Genomic DNA, 16506 nt, shown 5'->3' on the forward strand with positions numbered 1-16506 from the left:
TCCAGACTACTACTTCACTGTAGTTTATTATCCTTGACCCGCCACAATGTGATTACCAACCTGCTAGGATGAGAGTTACATCTTATTATAAAGTAGTAAATTACAAGATTGTAACATTAGGCTTTTTAATACAAAAATGCAGTTAGCTTTTATACTAATCAATCTTAATTTCTAGGTTACTCAGAATTCCAAGTATTCTGCAGAATTCCAAGTATTCTGATTTGGACTCACATCATGTATTGACTGCACTTTAACCAGGAAGTTACTGCCAACAGCATCTCTCTATTAAAGGAACTGACAAGAGAGGAAACAAAAGTTGTGTTAGGTAATAGGACTGCTTCAGAAATAGGGCTATTCATGTTTAAAGTGTTTTTCCTTCGTTTTTCAGGGCATCTCATTGGGAGATACTCCTCTTCCAGGCAGTATCAGTGATGGCATGAATTCTTCAGCACATTATCATGTAAACTTCAGCCAGGCTATAAGTCAGGATGTGAATCTTCACGAGGCCATCTTGCTTTGTCCCAACAATACATTTAGAAGAAATCCAACAAGGACTTCACAGTCACAAGAACCATTTCTGCAGTTAAATTCTCATACCACCAATCCTGAGCAAACCCTTCCTGGAACTAACTCGACAGGATTTCTTTCACCAGTTAACAATCATATGCGGAATCTAACAAGCCAAGACCTACTGTATGACCTTGACGTAAATATATTTGATGAGATAAACTTAATGTCATTGGCCACAGAAGACGACTTTGATCCAATCGATGTTTCTCAGCTTTTTGATGAACCAGATTCTGATTCTGGCCTTTCTTTAGATTCAAGTCACAATAGTACCTCTGTCACCAAGTCTAATTCCTCTCACTGTGTGTGTGAAGGTGCTACAGGTTATTGTACTGACCATGAATCTAGTTCCCACCATGACTTAGAAGGTGCCGTAGGCGGCGACTACCCAGAACCTAGTAAGCTTTGTCACATGGATCATAGTGATTCTGGTTTCCATGGGGATCTTACATTTCAACACATATTTCATAACCACACTTACCACTTACAGCCAAGTGCACCAGAATCTACTTCTGAACCTTTTTCGTGGCCTGGGAGGTCACAGAAGATAAGGAGTAGGTACCTCGAAGACAGAGATAGAAACTTGAGCCGTGATGAACGGCGTGCTAAAGCTTTGCATATCCCTTTTTCTGTAGATGAAATTGTCGGCATGCCTGTTGATTCTTTCAATAGCATGATAAGTAGGTACTATCTGACAGACCTACAAGTCTCACTTATCCGTGATATCAGACGAAGAGGGAAAAACAAAGTTGCTGCACAGAACTGTCGTAAACGCAAATTGGACATAATTTTGAATCTAGAACATGATGTATGTAACTTGCAAGCAAAGAAGGAAACTCTTAAGAGAGAGCGAACACAATGTAACAAAGCTATTAACATAATGAAACAGAAACTGCATGACCTTTATCATGATGTTTTTAGTAGATTAAGAGATGACGAAGGTAGGCCAGTCAATCCAAACCACTATGCACTTCAGTGTACTCATGATGGAAGTGTCTTGTTAGTACCCAAAGAACTGGGGGCCTCAGGCCACAAAAAGGAAACCCAAAAGGGAAAGAGAAAGTGAGAAGAAACTGAAGATGGACTCATTATGTGAAGTAGTAATGTTCGGAAACTGATTTGGATCAGAAACCATCGAAACTGCTTCAAGAATTATCTTTAAGTACTGCTACCTGAATAACTCAGTTAAGGCTCTGTTTTGAAGCTTATATGGACAAATGTTTAGGACTTCAAGATCACACTTGTGGGAAATCTGGGGGAGCCACAACTTTTCATGAAATGCATTGTATACAAAATTCAGTTATGTCCAAAGAATAGGTTAACATTTTGAAAACCCAGTAAGACTTTTTGGCAGCCATCCTTTTTAGTAAGTCAGTTACTTCAGAAAGAGCAAACACTGGGGATCAAATTATTTTAAGAGGTATTTCAGTTTTTTAAATGCAAAATAGCCTTATTTTCATTTAGTTAGCACTATAGTAAGCTTTTCAAACACTATTTTAATCTTTATATTTAACTTATAAATTTTGCTTTGTTGAAATAAATTTTGTATTTGTATTAAAAATTAACTTTTCCCTTTTATACAGAAATCTCAAGCAAATTTCTTGTTTTCCTTCCAAAATATCCACATTCAGGAATATAGATGAATAACAAATAGGGCAGCATAGCAAATTGATCAGACTCAAGCCAAATTGAGGCCAACATAGTATGCCAAAGTAAGGCAAATCCACCCCCCTCCATCCCAATACTTAACACACTGAATACTATGTGATATAGAGTGCATTGAAGACCTGGAGTCACTGGTAGTTTAAGCCACAGGCCTTCCTCATGTAACCAGAGATAGAATGGGCTACTTGCATAAACAGAACTCCTTGTGCATGTATTAAATCCATAAAATCTCTGGCAGTAGTAAAGCCAGCCTGAAGGGATGGCCTCACATCTTAGAATACTGAGATCTCACCAGAACACTGTAAGCCATATAAACCAACAGTAGAGGAAGAGTAACAGTGAAACCATCTAAGATTGTTTAAAATAGGCAAAAGCTATTGGGGGGAAAAAACAGGTGAATGTGAAAATAAACCAGGGTAAGGTAAATTCTAGAAATAATGGCATTTGAAATGAAAACCTCACTAAGTTCACTCTAACAATAAACAGATTGAGTTTTCTGAAGACAGCAATGACCTCACCTAGATGACTGTCAAGTCCGGGGAACATCAACACATTATGTGTACTATAATGTGTACATAAAATTTTATGTCCAATTTTTCAAAATGAAGTTTCTCAGATGCTATTTCTGCCGTTACAGTGTAGAGTATCACATAAATATCTTGGGCTAGAGAAACGCAGTTTATATATACCGTTGGATTTTTGTAATAAAAGTTTTTTTCCCAAGACCTGTTATTTTGCCAGAAATGCTTCTAGATAAAATTATTGCCCCATTCAATGACTCATGGTGTTCAATGATCATTTGTTTAGTCTGCTGACGAGCTGCTTTTTACAAGGGAGTATTTCAAATGTCTTAAGCTTTTGATAGTTATAATTTAAGGACACACGTAACGTAAAACATTTCAGTCCACAGTAGGAAATCCTACAGTACCAATTTACTTGTTTCAAAGTTGACTAAGTGCACTCGCACGAGTGCCTGCTTATCAGATAGCATTCTTCAAACCTCTAAAAGGAAAGGACAGCAGAGAGCAGAATTGGTAATCATGGTGAGTCTTGGCACTGCTGAAGTGCAGTGGCCCCCAAAGATCCAGCCTCGAACTCAAATCCACCTACCTCAGCCTCCCAAGCTGCTCAGATTATGCACCATGTCTGGCCTGAAGTTTAAGCTATAAAAAACCTTAAATACAGCACACAGATCAAGTAACTGCAAATGGAATATATTTATAGTAATGTCTGTACTGAACTTTGTCAATTATTCCCCATACAATGCAGCATACTATTTACCAAGCTTCTATCTTGGATTAAATGAGAGTAACCTAGAGACAACTCAAGTGTATGAGACGTGCTTAGGTCATGTGCAAATACACGTTTCATACAAGAGGACTACAGCATATTTTGGTAGTGTAGGTTCCTGAAACTGATGTCCCCTCTCCCATACCAAGGGACTTTTAATTGGTGCATTAAGCAGCCAACTTTACAAGATCTAATTGGCTATGGGTTGGCTTCCTGACACAACCCCGTCTCCATCTTAACATGCTGGATTCAAGGCATATAAACGAACTGCTTTTCCGACAGTCCAGTTTTAAAGGTAGAAGGAATTCCACATTTGCTTTCCAGTGCAAACCAACTAGATTACAAAGTCAATGCCAAAAACCAAACCACCATTGCCTAGGACCCTCCACTTTACCTACCTAGTTGAGTAATCTTGATTACAGTATCTAACGTCTTAATCAGAATGAGGAAGATAGGGATAAAGACAACCCAAGTGGGTAGGATATCTTTTCCAATTAAAACTCACTTGAGCATCTTCCGAAGTGTGATCAGATTTTAGGCCAATTGTATTTTGGCAGGCTTCAGTTGAGCAGAGCTACAGAACCAGTATACAGGGTTTTTGTGGTAATACTAACTTCCCTAAATGCACTCAAGTGGCTAGATCCTTCTTTCCCCATCTCAGTTTTCGAACTATTTGTTCTCTGGTAAATCCATGCAACTCACTGGTTACCCCAATTCCCCTCCCAAAACAAGCCAGTGTTAGTGCATTACTAAATAGTACAAATGTCAAAATTATTAGGTCAAGCAATTTGGCATCTACCGAATTGGGCTACAAGGAAAACCTTACACAGGGAAATCCGGTTTTACACTCATGCATAAACTGAATAAGGGCACACCCTTGAGTGTGACAGCCAGCATCTAAGATAGTTCCCAATAATCCTTGCCTGCTTGGTAATTTACCAGTGAATAGAACCCTCCCACCACATTCTGTGACCATAAAGGATGTAAGATGGCATGACTACTTTGTAGTGTGTTCATTTTACAGCTTTTCTTGCTCACTCACTGAGGGAAGATGACAACCAGCATTAACTTTTCAGCCCTGTTAGTATGCCACTCTGGATATATAAAAAAAAAATTATCCAATCCTAGTTTTCTGTGATTGCAAACTGTGAGCTTTACCCAGAATCAGTTAAGTTGCTCCCAACTGCTGACCCATAGATACTGAAGTTTGTTTCTCTAAACTGCTCTAAAAGTAAGTTGTTACACAGCAACAATATAAAGCCCCGGACAAAAGGCAGCCTTTCTTTATTTTAGGGCACTGTCTCAAAGCTGCACAAGAACTACCTTAAACTTCAATTTCTCCAAGAAAAACAGATTCAACACTATACACACAGGAAATAAGCCTATGTTGAATATCCAACATTACACTATGTTTCAGTAAACTCTTCTTCCATCAGTTCATTTCAGTCTATTGTGTAATTACCTAATTCTCCCCTATTTGTGTGATATTCCCTTGACCTTGCTGGATAGGAGTTGGTATTTTGAGGTTATGCATATCAACCTGATGTATTTCAAAGTTCAACGTCTTTGTACATCCAAACATTTTTAAAACTTCAAAATTTTCCTGAAGTTGGGATATTTGTACAAGTCTGTGATGAATTCAGCTATTTAAAACAGAAAAGTGCTTTCTATGTGTTACCCACTGTTAGTGTGACTTACCTGTTAGATCTCAAATTATCAAAACCAAAACAAATCATAGAAACAAATCAATCAACTTGGCCCTTATTTTTTGGTTTTCTTAATTCAGATAAATGTCCAAATAAACACATAAAAAGAAAAAAACACTGATATTCATTTACTCTGTGTGAAACACAATAAAACTAATTGACATGTGACAATCTAGTACATATTTTAAGCCCTCAGTGCTTTTGCAAAGCCAGTTAATCTAGACCACTCTGGCCGGTTCACCTTTAAAATCCATGATTTTCAAAATGCCACCAGTATTGCTGAACATACAAGGTAAAGCCAGAAACTTTAGTAGGAGTACTCAAACGCTGAATATACAGTGCATAATGAACAGCATTTTATTGGGGACAGTCAATAATGTCCACAATGCTCTTCTCATTTATCTGTTAATATTAAAAGAAAATATGCATAGCCCCAAACTGCTTTTAAAAATTTAGGGGATGGTGATCTTTTAGACAACCGAATGTTTATAGAACAAGATTCACACATTTTATGTGTAAACATTACACCAAGTATTTGGATACAAAAAATATTTATTTTATAAACTTTATATTTAAAATAGAATTGTAATCTGTCTACTCACAAAACCTAATTTAAAACATGATACATTTCTCTCTCTAGCCAATTTGATGTTAGTTTTACAAACAATACTCATTTTTTAATTGTTTTATATCAAGAACCTGAACTAAATGTTTGTTTTATCAGAAAACATTTCCCTTTTATTTTAAAGAGTGCTTTTTAAATGAAGGCACCAACAAGAACTACTTTCAGATGGTACAGAATTTCTTATTTCTTGAAGACTCTGTGGTTGACCACTTCTTCATTAGTTACCTGCAGCAAGACACCTTCCTGCCAAAGGAAAAAAAAAGTATCTGAAGAAGTTTATCATGTTTGTCCAAAAGAACCTAAACAACTTCAGTGGTGGTCTTAAGATCAAAGAAGACTCACTGGTGCATATAGTAGAGTAAGCCCTGAGTATCACATTCCTGTAAAGGCAATAAAGCCGGGCAATCAAACTGATGGTATCTAAGGAATGAATTTCAACAGCCTAACTACAACTTTCTCTTCAGGGTAAGACACTGAACTAAAATAACCACATTTAACCCACCTACTTGGTACTGGATACATACAGGCTTCATAATGTAGACAGACACTTCACTCAAGTATGAACTACTATCTGAAAATAGATTCAACCATTTTTGCCCTACCTTCAGTCTCTTCCTGATAAGCATGTACAGTTACAACCATAAATACAACAAATGTCTTTAATAAAAACCCCTAGTTCACTCAAAATGTTTGATCCAAGAAATGTGAATACACAAGGGTGTAACGATGGGAAATCTCATGATTTATTGAACTTGCAGCCTAACTTTTACCTACCATTTTACTACCAACACCACTGAAGGAACCAAGAAAAGCTTTATTAATGATCACTTGGCTTGCCTCAGCTGTTGAAATGAAGCACTTTACAGTCTTTGTGGCAGCAGAATATACTTGTCCATGGTTCATATCAATGCTAAAATTCCAGCAGGGAAAAAAATGATATGTTAAGCACCCAAATCTTCACACGGAGGGGGAGGGGGTAGGAAAAGAAGGAAAAAAAGGGAAAAACAACCAAAATAATTTAAGTAAATGACAGATTGGAAAACAGGGTTTATAAAAATTATTCTCTTGAGTTTATAAATTGTTAAACTCAATTTATAGCTATGTTAAACTACGTAAGAACCACTATACTGAAAGACCATTTAAGAGTATTAGTTTATCTTTTAGGGAGGAAAATTAAGAAAGGAAAAGTAAATAAGATCTTACCTAAAGAAGTTTAACTGAAGCTTAGAACTATTTTGCTCTACACCCTCAGCTTTCGTTGGCATCCTTAAAAACTACTGTAGTTAAAGTTTTGTAGAAACAGCACAGTTTTTTAAGACTGGCTGAACTTAGTAGCCGTCAAGAGTTCTCTTGTACTAGACCTGTGTCCCTGAAGAGTACCTCGCTGGGGTTATTTCCTTTCCTTGCATTGAAGAAGCAGCATCTAAAAGATCTAAAAAGGTGTTTCTCCTTGCAGAGATATCCCTTAAGTTATCTACATAATTTAATCCTGATGAATTGCAGACAACACACTTATATCTGACCAGCATTTATCTTATACAAATATAACAACAGCTTTGCAACGGACCTTAATTATACTACCCACTCCTTAACTTATTTAAAATAAAAAGTCTATAATTACACAATTTCCTTTAGAATTATTTTATTAAATCATAAATGTACAACAGCTTCTTAACTCTACACACGCACTTAAATTTTTTAAAGGAAAAACGTTATGTCTTATTACACCATGATCCTGGCTAATAGCTTTTCAAAACTTTGAGAAAAATCTTAAAAAAGGTTTCACATGTCACCTGAAACTTACAAATTTAACATTATCAAAGAAGGAATGCTTCTACACTCTTACAAAGACCACTAGAAAGAAACAACAATTAAAAAGCTAAGAAACTGTCTCAAAGGCATTTTTTTTACAATCCTTCCTCCACAGTAAGGTAATGTTATTAAATAATCCAATCCATTCACAAAATGGCTCTCTGCATCTGCTCTGGTGTCTTCTGCCATATCACTGCATATTTATGCATGACTGAGATAAGAGTTTCCTTAACATTGTTATTTCGATAACCTGAAGCTGTTCTGTTACCTCTGGGCTCTCATCCTCTCCTATTTATACAGTGAAGCCTGTTTCAACAGAAGTAAAGAGTAAAAAAAAAATAGGTTATGAAATTATCCATCTAACCAGATTTTAAGGAAAGATAACATGATCCTAAAAAGCTTTTACTCCTGCAGCTATGTCTCCCAAGATAATAATAATTGTAAAACTCAAAAGCTACTTACCCATGGCAAATAGGAAGAAGCTCAGTATCGGCTCCTCCCACCATAACCCCCACTTCCTCCACTGCCTCCTGGACCATAGTTTCCTATAATTGTTGGAACAGCAAGAGAAAACAAACTTACTTTGATTTCCCATAATCACTATAACACTACAGCTGATTCTATTTTCTATCCATCCAGTCTTTAATAAAAACAAGCAGATCCTAACCCTTTGCAGCCAGTTAGCAGAATTACTTGGGAGATAAATTACTCAGGTTCATAGACATTTTTATTTCGTGGCTGATGCTATGCTATTCTTTTAAATAAAGGGTCCTCTCATCCTCATTTGGACTAAGGGATTTTTTTAAAGTACACCAAGACCAAGACACAGAAAATGTTTACTCCTGCTAAAAACCTCAAGAATAAGCTAAGCAATGGTTTGAATCATGGTTTAATAATTTAACTTCAAAGACCCTCATTCCAATTTACACCACTTGCAATGTGGGTTACAATTTTACTTAGCTGTTTACCAGCCCCCACCAGAAATTAAACTACTGAACTTCCCCACCTCCAACACCCCAATCCCAATTTGATGTTGTAACTGCTTGCTGAGTACTTCTGTGGAGATTTATGCAAAATTTCTTTATTTTCACTAAGACCGTATATCCCACAACCCGAACTATTTAGTATGTTATTTTCCCTTTAAGTCACAAAAGGCTAATCCTTTAATCACAAACATCTGAAAAATCTCAATTGTTATAAATTACCTCCACCATATGGTCCCCCCATGTTCCTGCTACCACCAAAGTTTCCACTCTTCATTGGACCATAGTTAGAAGGTTGCTGGTTATAATTTCCAAAATCATTGTAATTTCCACTTCCATAATTTCCTATAAAAAAATTGGAACACTAGTATAATGGACCTCAGAACAATACATTAAACCAAAAGAACATTAAACCAGAAAAACATTAAACCAAAGATACATGCTAAGGATTTAGGACAAAGCTCCCACAAAAACAAAAGCAAACACTTTATCTAGTGACAAACATTGAAATAAAAGATCAAGTATTACAAAGCCATTAATTCCAAATTCCCACATAAAGGTTGCAGGTGAATTTATTACCTCCTCCATAGTTGTCATAACCACCTCCGTAGCCCCCACCCTGGTTGCCATATCCAGGTCCTCCACCACCATATCCTCCTCTTCCTCCTCCATAACCGGGGCTACCTCCAAAATTGCCACCTATTATAAAATAAGCCTTTAAGTAATCACTTAATATTTTCAATGCCATTTTGAACTGTCTCCTCACATCCATTTCCAAGTTTGCATGTGAAACATTCAATGAAATTCCTCTAAAACAGCTTGAAGGACTGAATACCTACCCTTGGTAAACATGTGGTGGCTAGAGTGCCTACCCAGCCAAATGGATAACACCATGTGTACCCACTTAAATACCTGTAACGCTACAGCTTTCCCTCAATACTAAAAATCTTAAGTTATCTTGAAATACTACATGTATATAGTGGGTAAGGTTGTGAGGCTAGACTAGCAGTGTGGGTTAGGGAGAAAGTAAAAGAGCACTTCCCCCTACTGGCCCAAAAGAAAGTTTCTATTATGTCTCCCTACGAATTACATCTTTTAAAACAATGTTCTCGGTCAGGCACGGGGGCTCCCGCCTGTAAACTTTGGGAGGCTGAGGTGGGTGGATCACAAGGTCAAGAGATAAGAAGACCATCTGGCTAACACGGTGAAACCCCATCTCCACTAAAAATACAAAAAATTAGCCGGGTGTAGTGGCAGGCGCCTGTAGTCCTAACTACTCGGGAGGCTGAGTCAGGAGAATGGAGTGAACCAGGGAGGCAAAGGTTGCAGTGAGCTGTTATTGCGCCACTGCACTCCAGCCTGGGTGACAGAGACTCTCTGAAACAAAACAAAACAATGTTGTTGGCCAGGCCCAGCAGCTCACATCTGTAATCCCAGCAGTAAGGGAAGTTGAGGCGGGTGGATTGCTTGAGCCCAGGAATTCAAGACCAGTCAGGGCGACATAGCAAAACCCCTACACCCCTACAAAAAAACACAAAATTAGCTGGTTAACAGTGGTGCACCCTGTAGCTCCAGCTACCCAGGAGGCTAAGGTGGGAGGATGGCTTGAGGCTAAGGGTGCAGTGAGCTAAGATCACACCACTGCACTCCAGTCTGAGCAACAAAGCCAGACCCCATCTCAAAGAAAAAAAAATAGGCGCAACACTCTACACAGTATGTTCTTTACTGTAAACAGAAGTAGGGACAAATGAAACACTTTCACATAATGCAAAACCTAAACAAAACAAAACATCCGGGCACAGTGGCTCACGCCTGTAATCCCAGCACTTTTGGGAGGCCAAGGTGGGCGGATCACGAGGTCAGGAGTTTAAGACCAGCCTGACCAACATGGGGAAACCCTGTCTCTACTAAATACCAAAATTAGGTGGGCGTGGTGGTACACACCGGTAATCCCAGCTACTCAGGAGGCTGAGGCAGGAGAATCACTTGGACCGGGAAGGCAGAGGTTGTAGTGAGCAGACACACGCCACTACACTCCAGCCTGGGCAACACAGCAAGGCTGTCTCAAAAAAACAAAAGCCACCTTATAAAAAGGGAAAAAAAAAAAAAAGGCTTCTGTTGTGGGCTGAGTCTCAAATTACTTGTAGTTAAATACAAGAACTCAGCTTTCTCTAAAATTTTAAATGGTAGAACTTAAGTCACACCTAATGAGTGGCAACACCAGAAATCAAGTCTATTACCAGCTCATAGTTTTAAATGTCCCTTCCTTATCACAAAATCTGTCTTGGGCACCAGCCTTTTCTGTATGCCAATAAAACTGATATATTATATCACATTTCAGGTTCAATGGTAGTTCACAACCTTATCTGTAGCCAGGAGCACAGTGAACATTTTGGAAAATTTCCTTAGGTTACTTTTTGAAAGTTATCCTGGGATGCTTACCATCTAGTTAAGGGTTTAGACATATTTTACATTTTTCTCCTACGTATTCTCCCCCCTTAGATTTTACTCAGTTAAATCCAGTCTTCTGCACTTTTCCAGAAAGCACAGTACAAAAACATATCTAGATCCAATTATTTTACTTAAGATGGAATACTGTGATGATTATCTTTAAATTTTCATTTTAAATAGCACTGTATTCCTTAGGCTGTAACTACTAAGACGTCAAATTACTTATAAAAGAAATAACTGGACCACTATCACCTAAGCCCTTTAAAAGGGGCAATATAAAATGTTTAAAAACTCAAAATATAAATGAACTAAATATACAATATGGTTAAGTATTAGTCACATAAACAAACCAAAATATAGAGGAAACTGACCTCCAGGCCCTCCTCCATACCCATTATAGCCATCCCCAAATCCACGTCCACTGCCATATCCATCTGTTAGGGAGCAAAAAAGATTACATTTACTATAAGCTGTTCACCATTATTACTAATACTCATTTTTTCAGTTCTCTTAATACCTCAGCACAATAATTAAGAACCTCAGAAAAGCACACGCTAGTGCTACTAGTTTATTCACAAAACATGAAAGCATATAATTAAATCTCATTACCACCTAAATTTTGAACTCTTAACTGAACAAGTCTCAATTTTAGAGATTCCATTTCATTTATACATAAGAATGACACTTCATGGGGCCAAAGCTTTTCTGATGACACTTCATTTTACATTATCAATCCAGATAAACATAACTTATTAACACAACCCTATTAAACTTCTTGTCTGGCCAAGTCACAGGAACTTGCCAGGATACTATCTATTTGAAGTCTTAGGGAAAAGTTTTGATTTACGTTGATTTCCTGATTCTACTAATGAAAACCTAATCATATTTAAAATAAAAGCACACTCATCCTTTAAACACATAGAATTTGAACTTACCAGATCCTCCTCTGAAGTTACTTCCTGGTCCTGGTCCGAAATTTCCACCGCCACCACGCGAATCCCCGAAGCCGAAGTTGCCTACAATAAATGCCCCAGTTAGAAGCAAGCCCTTACATGAATAAAAATAAAGAAGAAACAGAATTGAAATTACCTCCTCTTCCACTCCTAGAACTCTGAACTTCTTGCATTTCTTGTCTAGACAAAGCCTTTCTTACTTCTGCATTATGACCATTGATGGTATGGTATTTCTGCACTGCAATGAAAAATTCAAACTCCTTTTAAATTAAATCAACAACATTAAACAACTTTAAAAGTTTACCTTTCAATAAAATTAGATGTTAACATACACAAAATTGAATACATGGTAAGAACAGTACATTTGTGGTTAGACACTTACATACGATTTTATCCACAGGATCATGGTCATCAAAAGTAACAAAGCCAAAGCCTCTTTTCTTTCCAGACTGTCTATCAGTAATTATCTCAATGGTATCAATTTTTCCATATTCCTCAAAGTAATCTCTAAGGTGATGTTCCTCAGTATCTTCTTTAATTCCGCCAACAAACAGCTTCTTCACAGTTACATGAGCCCCTGGTTTTCCAGATTCCTAAAATATTGGTGGGGTAAAAGTCATCCCGACAGAAAAAAACACAAGCATGACTCAAAGTAGCCGACCTTTGTACCATACTTGGCTTGTATCCACCTTAAAACTACCAGATCTACAACAACAGCTTTTAGGGACCTAGCTTTTGACAAATAAGTTAGCTTCAGAAAATGGTCCAAAAACCCAACAGAGCTTTAATAAAATCTTGAGTTAAAACTAAATTCAGAAATACTTTCCGATGTTCAGCAAGGCAGCATTCTTTATGTTAATTGCACAAGACAGTCATGGTTTGCTTACCTCTCTTGCTACAGCACGTTTTGGCTCAACTACTCTCCCATCAATTGAATGAGGTCTTGCAGCCATGGCAGCATCAACCTCAGCCATGGATGAGAAAGTTACAAAACCAAATCCTCTTGATCTTTTGCTTGCAGGATCCCTCATTACCTTTCAAACCAAAGAGGAAACTTTAGCATTTAATCTCATTATAACTTATAAGTAAACAGTCATTATAATAGAATTTACTATGCTGATATAGTTACTTCCTCCATGATTCACTTAAACAGCTACGATACTAACATACAGTAACAATTCAGTAACTTACGTACCACACAGTCTGTAAGCTTTCCCCATTGTTCGTAATAGTTCCTCAAACTTTCTTCTGTGGTTTCAAAGCTTAAGCCACCAATAAAGAGCTTACGGAACTGTTCCTTTTCTCTCTGCAAAGGAAAATACCATTTCAATTTTTATTTACATTTTCCTCTTTGTATGCAGGAAATTAAATTCTTAAATATGAGGTGACCTGCTGGCAGAGTACCTTTTTCCTCTCCAAAGGAACAGTTTCTAAAGTTTTCTGGGGGGGAAAAAAAAAACTTACATCAAATTTAAACCATATGTTAAACTGCATATTAGTTGTGTTACACCAAAAAAATTGCCTCAGCTGATCTACACAAGTTTCAAAGTCATTAATGCTTGATCTAAATTTACTCAACATTAAATTATCTTAAACAAATGTATTATTACTTAATTTAAAAAATTTCTAAGGAGAAATGAACAAATGTAGACCGTGGTTATCAAAAGATTACTAAATCTTTACCAAAAATTTCAACCCTATAACCTAAAAACCCAGATTTCTATTTATAAACATCAGAAAATAACTTTTGGTTCGATGGTTATGACCCAAAGTTTTTATTTCACGATTCAGTAACATTTTCCCTTAACTGCCCCCTCTGGTGGTGATTCTAAGTATATTAGCCAAAAAAAAAAACTTTTTAAAATACTGTTTCTCCCTATGACTCTGTGACAAAAATATTTAAAATCATATGCATTAGCAATAACCTTAAAAATTACTTAAAACCAGGACAAATTCATTTTTATGACCAGCAGCACTCAAAGCTTAAAAGTTTTAACAGGTTTTTGGTGGACACTGTCTATACAGGATATGACAATACAGAATATGAATTACTCAGCTTAACCTTATGTACAATAAAATACATTCACCTGGCATAATCTCTAAGCTAACTATTACTGAAAGCTGAAGCTTACTGAACTTGATTGGCCATGTGGCAAGCGACACGGCACGAAACCATTTTCTAACTCAATAGGAAAAACCTCAGAGTTGAAATCTTTAATACCTGCAAACAAGCAAATATGTCGTATTATACAACCCTGTATTTTGGGCAGTTAAGAATGTTAAGTAAACCTGTCTTAAAAGGTAACTACGTTAAAAAAAAAAAATTAAACGAGAGGAAGTGATATCCAGGACCAACTACTACGAATGCATAATGCACACTAAAAAGTCACAAGTAATTTTGAATGAAGAATTATTTTTTGTTCCTAGCAAGAAGAATTGCTGCTCTCAGCCTAGTTCTACAGAGCTCTCTCCCTCCATTCACATGCTCCCAACTGCTAAAAAAAATAGTGGTAAATGCCAGTTCGGATTTTTTCCTGTAATTGTTTTCAGGACTGGTAAAAATTTAAAAAAAAAACAAACATTAACCGAAATGATTACACTACTTCCTATGAGACACAACGCAGTCTTGAAATGGTTACTTGCCAAAATAGATATTTTCATTTTCTCAATTAGTTTTTTCTTAATTGTCGTCAGCACATAGGTGTCTCTAAACTGAAATTACCGATAATGTACATTTATAACAAGTCTTACAGATCACTAACAAAAAGCAAAAACTCATTACTTACCTCACAATTTTTCCAAACTTACCCGATGTCCACTATCGATTTTAAACAATGTTATTTTATAAACGTGCTTAGGGTCAAAGAAAATAACCAGGTAGACCCCCTTCGCTTGAGACCTTATGCTTATCAATGTAATGTTCAACCAAGATTGCAAACATAAATGAGAAAAGTAACAAAGTTCAAATACAGAGCGGCCCAGGCCCAAAACAATTTTGCACAAAAATACACACGCATTACAGGAAAGAGCCTCTGAAGCCATGTTTTAACCGAAGTACAACTAAGGATAAAATCGTTATTTCGCTTTCCTCGTAATTTCTAACTAATCATCTATAATGGTCCATGGAACTGTCCCGTAAGGATTAAACTTCTCAGGAAAAACATTACTTAAAATACGAGTCGGCTCTACAACTTAAGCGGAATCCTTAAGAACAGTAAAGGATTCTGACGCGAATATCCCTCCCCCGCCCAGAAAACCATCCTCGTCCCTGCCCCTCGTGGCCGATGGCTTCCAAAGTGTTTATTTTTGCTGCTGTTCATCTGCCGTTTTAGTGACTGCAGACCCAAATATATCCGTTACTCAAATAAATTTAAAAAACAGGAAAACTACAAAACGGTTTCTTTGTCCTATAGCTCGAATTAAACCCGGCCCGACGCCCTGGGTGGTGGTATCTTCTCTGAAACCGGGCCCGCAAACCCGGAGCACCCCCCCGCCCGCTCTTCGGTGTGGCTTCCGAACGCAATGGCGCCATTTCATCGAGGGGAAGGCTGAGCGCCTTTAATGAGGTGCGCAGGACTCTAAAGATCCAAGCTCACAAAACACTCCAAATCCACCTCGAAACGATATGAAAAGAGCCCGAGAAGAAAGAAAAATAGTTAACCACTTCTATGCCTTGACAGAGAAAGCACACTAAAAGAATAAGAGAATTAAAAGAAAAACGCTGAGAGGAAGGCGAGCCATGAAAATGGCGGCCGCCAAATCCGGTTCCCGGGAGAGAGGGGGAGGGGAAGCTCCGCAGCCTCGCTCACGGGGACCCGCTGCCCGCCGAAACACTCGCCGCGGAGACGCCGTGGCCCCCGAAGCACCGTGCTTTAAAAAGGGAATAAGAATTCCCGCCTCCGCGCCCCACTTTCACTCCAGCGGGGCAGCGTCCGCCATGTGAAAGCTCCCCATCCCCCACCCCCAGTGAAGGGAAATGGCGCCGGGAGGCCGAGGGTGGGGAAGCTTGTTTGTACGCTCAGGCCTCCGGTCAAGACCCCGTTCATAAACCTCAAGCCCCACTGCTACTGAAGCGGTCCGATTTCCTGCCGCTCTCCCACGGAGGCGGCTGGCCGACTTCCACAAGGGGGCCAACGGCCTCGCCATGCCCTTTCCAATAACTCATTGATTTCAAACCCGTTACCTCCATCGCGGACTCAGTCGCTTCAGCCCGATTTCCCGCAGCCGAGCGAGATGAGAGAGATCTCCGCGGACGAACACGAACCGGACTCGTCCTGGCGCTGTAGTGAGAACTGCCGCTGCTCGAGAAACAACACCGCTAGGAGTACCTCCGCACGGGACCCGGCGCTGCTGCTACTGCCGCTAGAGCCGCTGCCGCCGCTTTTCTAGAACCTTCCCCCCCACTAACGCGTCTTCCTCTACGTCAGGCCGTTGCGTAAACGCCCTAACCGCCG

The 16506-nt window shown here is 38.4% G+C and overlaps 3 protein-coding genes and 1 long non-coding RNA gene across 5 annotated transcripts in view; 2 read left to right on the top strand and 2 right to left on the bottom strand.

The window, feature by feature from the left end:
• The window catches only part of NFE2L3 (NFE2 like bZIP transcription factor 3), a 30892-nt gene extending 27921 nt beyond the window's left edge, over positions 1-2971 (top strand). The window contains exon 4 of the mRNA XM_050785438.1: positions 389-2971. Coding sequence (XP_050641395.1) covers positions 389-1633 — 1245 coding nt within the window. The 3' untranslated portion in view covers positions 1634-2971. The remainder of the gene's footprint in view (positions 1-388) is intronic.
• Positions 2972-5562: 2591 nt separating this feature from the next.
• LOC126951395 (uncharacterized) lies at positions 5563-7154 on the bottom strand. The gene is made up of 3 exons (XR_007724448.1): positions 7057-7154; positions 6628-6763; positions 5563-6096 (listed from the first exon to the last, which is right to left on the bottom strand). It is a non-coding gene; the product is annotated as an uncharacterized LOC126951395 (long non-coding RNA).
• A 324-nt stretch (positions 7155-7478) lies between these two features.
• HNRNPA2B1 (heterogeneous nuclear ribonucleoprotein A2/B1) lies at positions 7479-16474 on the bottom strand. Of its 2 annotated transcripts, XM_050785455.1 has the most exons (12): positions 16236-16474; positions 13457-13492; positions 13248-13358; positions 12940-13086; positions 12435-12645; positions 12189-12290; positions 12035-12115; positions 11471-11533; positions 9228-9347; positions 8871-8993; positions 8128-8210; positions 7479-7971 (listed from the first exon to the last, which is right to left on the bottom strand). In XM_050785455.1, exons 1-11 carry the CDS (start codon positions 16239-16241, stop codon positions 8149-8151), a joined length of 1062 nt encoding a protein of 353 aa, XP_050641412.1. In that variant the 5' UTR covers positions 16242-16474; the 3' UTR covers positions 7479-7971; positions 8128-8148. The 2 variants fall into 2 exon arrangements, with proteins under 2 accessions (XP_050641412.1, XP_050641413.1); XM_050785456.1 differs by lacking the exon at positions 13457-13492 and having other exon boundaries at positions 16236-16473.
• The window catches only part of SNX10 (sorting nexin 10), a 197447-nt gene continuing 194432 nt past the window's right edge, over positions 13492-16506 (top strand). Inside the window, exon 1 of the mRNA XM_050785465.1 lies at positions 13492-13501. The gene's annotated coding sequence lies outside the window, so the exon portion shown is untranslated. The remainder of the gene's footprint in view (positions 13502-16506) is intronic.

Source organism: Macaca thibetana, chromosome 3 (genome assembly GCF_024542745.1).
Source record: "Macaca thibetana thibetana isolate TM-01 chromosome 3, ASM2454274v1, whole genome shotgun sequence".
Taxonomy (NCBI): domain Eukaryota; kingdom Metazoa; phylum Chordata; class Mammalia; order Primates; family Cercopithecidae; genus Macaca; species Macaca thibetana.

What these genes read in the sequence shown, in the direction of transcription:
- HNRNPA2B1 (XM_050785455.1), bottom strand. An exon ending in TTCCTTTGGAGAGGAAAAAG is followed by an intron (nt 13,359 to 13,456) that starts GTACTCTGCCAG and finishes TTTCCTTTGCAG; the next exon opens with AGAGAAAAGGAACAGTTCCG. An exon ending in TAACTTCAGAGGAGGATCTG is followed by an intron (nt 11,534 to 12,034) that starts GTAAGTTCAAAT and finishes GCTCCCTAACAG; the next exon opens with ATGGATATGGCAGTGGACGT.